The sequence below is a fragment of the Myotis davidii genome, unplaced genomic scaffold (genome assembly GCF_000327345.1).
Source record: "Myotis davidii unplaced genomic scaffold, ASM32734v1 scaffold238, whole genome shotgun sequence".
Taxonomy (NCBI): Eukaryota; Metazoa; Chordata; class Mammalia; order Chiroptera; family Vespertilionidae; genus Myotis; species Myotis davidii.
In genome coordinates, this window is record NW_006293779.1 from 12,511,951 (window position 1) to 12,516,345 (window position 4,395).

At 49.9% G+C, this 4,395-nt stretch overlaps 1 protein-coding gene across 1 annotated transcript in view; it reads left to right on the forward strand.

The window, feature by feature from the left end:
* Positions 1-1,443: 1,443 nt before the first annotated feature.
* Positions 1,444-4,395, forward strand: part of NBAS (neuroblastoma amplified sequence) — a 189,893-nt gene continuing 186,941 nt past the window's right edge. Inside the window, exons 1-2 of the mRNA XM_006767606.2 lie at positions 1,444-1,462; positions 3,200-3,258. Coding sequence (XP_006767669.1) covers positions 1,444-1,462; positions 3,200-3,258 — 78 coding nt within the window. The remainder of the gene's footprint in view (positions 1,463-3,199; positions 3,259-4,395) is intronic.

The window sequence follows — 4,395 nt, forward strand, 5'->3', positions numbered from 1 at the left end:
TGATCCACTTACGGGGAGAACATTTTCTTGAATCTCGATTATTTTGCTGGAGGAAATAAATGATTTTTTATAGCTGCAGTCTCTCTTTTTTAAGCCAAAAGGGTTAATCTGGAATAGCCTCAACATAACCATGAATAATTCATGCAGTCAATACAATTGTAGTACTCAGGGCCTACCTGCAACCTGGCTTTAAAAAGCCATTGTCCCTGTCTGCAAAGAATTACAGTATTTTGGTTTTGTAGCTGCCTATGGGATTTTTGAAGGATCGGTGTTATCTGAGACTTCCCAGGCGACCCCAGACTGTGGACATGAATGGTAATCATCGCTGTAACGGGAAACACTGTCATGTCACTGGTCCAGCTGGTGACACAGGAGCCTCAGTCTTTTGTAAACTCCCCTACCAACCCCTGCTGGGGAGCCCGGAGGCGTCTCCTGCGTGTTGGCAAACGCGTGCATTCCTCCTGGGCGCTGCCAGTCCGCCCCTTTGGAGCCGCTGTGGTGCCTCGTGGACCTGCCGGTGTGGCCTGCGCACCTGGGAGCTGCAGGGCTGTTGGTGGCCAAGTTCTGAGAAAGCCTTCCCCCTTGGGCTTCCCTCTCGGAGGTTCAGGGTGTTTCACTTCTGGCAATCTCTCCGACAGGACATCCTGAAAGACTCCCACAAACGCTCAGAGGCCTCGCTAACACGTAAAAGCAAAACCACAACCGTAAAAATGAACGGATGAGCCCAGCTGGTGGACGCCCAGCGGTTTTGAGTGTCGACCTATGAATCAGGAGGTCACGGTTCAATTCCTGGTCAGAGCACAGTCCAGGTTGAGGGCTCAATCCCCAGTGGGGGGCGTGCAGGAGGCAGCCAATCTACGATTCTCTCTCATCATCGATGTTTCTCTCTCTCCCTCTCCCTTCCTCTCTGAAATCAATAAAAATATATTAAAAAACGAATGGATGAATTTGTCAGAAAGTGAGGGAAACCCTGATTCCAGGCAATAGGCAGAAGATTCCATAGAAGCAAGCAGTGACATCATCAGTTGCTTGGGGGAGGCGGGTGGAGATTTGATCTCAGGGCTGAGGTCGGGTGGGAGGGGGAGGCCAGGGTCAAAGCCGGGGATCTGTGAAGGGAGGGGTGTTGGGTCACTGACCACCCAGCATAGAGGTAGGGCCTGGGAAGAGCTACACAGTGGAAAGAAAACCTCATAAAGGCGAGCCAGACAGCAACCAGACCTGTCCGCTCCGCCTGGGATCCAAGTGGATGTAAAAGTCTGAAGATTTGTGAAAACAGCCTGGTCCTTTTGCAAGTTTGGGGCCTGAATTTACATTATTTGTTGTGGAGAGCGGCTACAGCGTTTGGACAGGTTCAAGCCTCAGACTAATGAGAGGGCACAGTCCTCTCGTGGCAAAGCCACGTGCAAGTCCCAGCCTGGAGGGCAAAGCCCTCCCAGCACAATTATGGCCAAAGACTATGGCTGTAAGCTTGACCTTATGGTCCGAACCTGTGGTCCCACGTGGCTGAGTGATATAGGCTGCGGGAGGTGCAGCCAGTGCGGCCAAAACAAAGCTTGATAGAGTTCAGGTGCATGTAATTGAGTAGATTGGAAACCCGCAAGAACATTGTAAAGATCTTGATCTCGCCCTTACTTTGCCTCGTGGAATCTGGCTATAAAATAAAGACTCGGCTTGCAGGCGGTGGCGCTGTCTCTCCATCTGAGAGCCGCGTCCCATCTGGCCCCCGGCTTTATTCTCTCGGCTGTCTTCTTTAATCCTTCACCGCGCCCCCTCAGGTTCACCCCTGGACGTACTTAGCGGAGCACAATTTGTAACTTTTGAAATAATTTAGAATCTTAGTGGACCCAAGTCTCACAGGTACTTGTGAAAGTGAAGGCAAGTTTTCCGGGGGGAAGGGACCCTCTAACCCAGGGGTGGGCAAACTTTTTGACTGGAGGGCCTCAATGGGTTCTTAAACTGGACCGGAGGGCCGGAACAAAAGCATGGATGGAGTGTTTGTGTGAACTAATATAAATTCAAAGTAAACATCATTATATAAAAGGGTACGGTCTTTTTTTCTTTTAGGTTTACTCATTTCAAACGGGCCGGATCCGGCCCGCGGGCCGTAGTTTGCCCACGGCTGCTCTCACCCCATGGCTTGAAAAATGCTCACAGATTGGATTTAAAAGCATAGGAGCAAACAAGGTACACACACCACACACACACACACCACACACACCACACACACACACACACACACACACTATGAAATATTTCATCCTCTATAAAAAAAGAACACCACTCCTCACACCACACACACACACACCACACACACCGCACACACACACACACAGAGACACACCACACACCACACACACACACATTCATCCTCTCTCTCTCTCTCTCTCTCTCTCATATAAAGAAACAAGCCACCATGAGCAAGAGTCAAGAGAAAAAACACACAAAGATCTTAAAAGGTGTCAGGTATTAGAAATAATCAGGTAGAAATTTAGTTCCGTTGAGGCATACTTGGTCTGCTATGAGAATAGAAAAAAATGGGAATGTTTTTTCGTTTTTTTTCCCTTCCCCTCATCAAAGGCTTATAAAAACGAGATGACTTCTTGTGAAAATGGGTATGTTTTCATTAGTAAAATCATCTTTTTCACTCTCAAAAATTTCTCAGTTTGGACAACTCACTCTACCTGTACAGTCAGTGTAAGTAAGACCAGCTGGCAGTTGGACTTCAGCCACGCAGCCTGCCCGACACCTCCCTGTTGAACCTTGATCGCTTTTCTGCCTCTTCTTTTCCAGCCCCAACGTCTGGCATTCTCCAGTACAGCTCTTCTCACGCACGCGTATTCTTACCACCTGCTTCCCTTTTGCTGGCCGCCGCGGCCTTCCCCTCCCAGGCACTCTTCTGGGTTTTAAACCGTGGAGAAGGCTTCCTAGCCTGCCCGTGTGCTCAGAGCACTTCTGGTAGAATTTCCCTCCCGGGAATCGCTCCCCGTTAAATGCATAGTCACTTTCCAGGTGTGGTAGTGACAGCACAGTAAGTAAGCTCCCAGGAGTCAGTCAGGCATGGCCTTAGGGCTCCTGTTCTGTTGTACAAATGGGGTAGCAAACGGGGAAGGGTGAGGATGAACACAGGAATGAACACAATGTGGTGATGGCAGAGGAGAAACACCTCTTGGTGGTGTATTTGCGATTGTCCCCTTCACAGCTAAGAAGGAAGCGTCCTTGGTGGGTTTGGCCAGCCACCTCCTGGCTGTGACCGTGCTGGTCAGTGATGAAGGGAATGGATGACGCAGGAAGTAACCCCACTTCTACCTGAGAAAGGATGAGACCGGGAACTTGGTGTGCAGAAATGGGAAGGGACAGTGCTGAGGCCATGTCCCAGTCCAGGGGCCACCCCTCCTGCTTCCCCCAGGGAATGGCGTCCCTACCTGCTCACGTTCTACAGCCTACCACCTGAGAAGCTTGTCAGCCCTGGTGGGATGGGGAGGAAGTCTGGTGTTTGCAATGGAGGATTTGATAAAAAGACAGCTGTTGGGAGAAGTACTTCGGGATACAATGTGTCAAATAGGTTTTCTGGGCAGTTTTTCGTTTATTCAACAAATAATATATATTTTGTCCTGTGCTCTGTTCCAGGCACTGTTAGAAACTCTGAGGATATTGTTCAGGGACCCTAGGTATCTAGCCGCTCATCATAGCCTTTATAAAAGGAGTTCTGTGAGCTGCTCTAGCGAATTACTGGAACCCACGAAGCAAGTCTTGGAAATCTCTGATCTACAGTCGGTTTGTCAGAAGCACAGGTGATAACCTGGGTTTGCACCTGGCCTCTGAGGTGTGTGTTGGGAGGTGGGTCCAGTTGGGGGTGGGCAGTCTTGTGGGACTGAGCCCTGAGCTTGCGGGATCTGTGCTGTCTCCGGACAGATAGTGACAATTTTTTAAATTTGCAATCACCTTCCCTGAACTCAGGTTCCCAGATCCCCCTCACCTTCTGTATTCTTTTCCCTAACACATGTCATCCCCCAATTTTTTGCCCTCTGCAAAAACTAAACACAGACCCGGAGGGCCCTCACCGCCTTTCCCAGCTTCTGTAGCATCATTCCTTTGATACCTGTGATTGGCCTAATCTGTGGCGTCGCCTGACTGCTGGGTGCTTATTTAAAAAAACACTGCTTGCCATCTTTCCATGTATTAGGCAACAAACCCATAGAGGAATGCGAGCATCTCAGGGGGGCCCTTTTTACCATGTTCATGTTACAGAAGCTGGCGGGGGAAGAGAGGTGCAGACTTGGCTGGTCGCACGCAGATGAAGACGCAAGGAGCGCAGAGAAACCTAGTCATACCCCAGACCAGCCACAGCCCTCGTACTTCCCAGGCACGACGGGGTTAACCTAACATTTCAGGCCA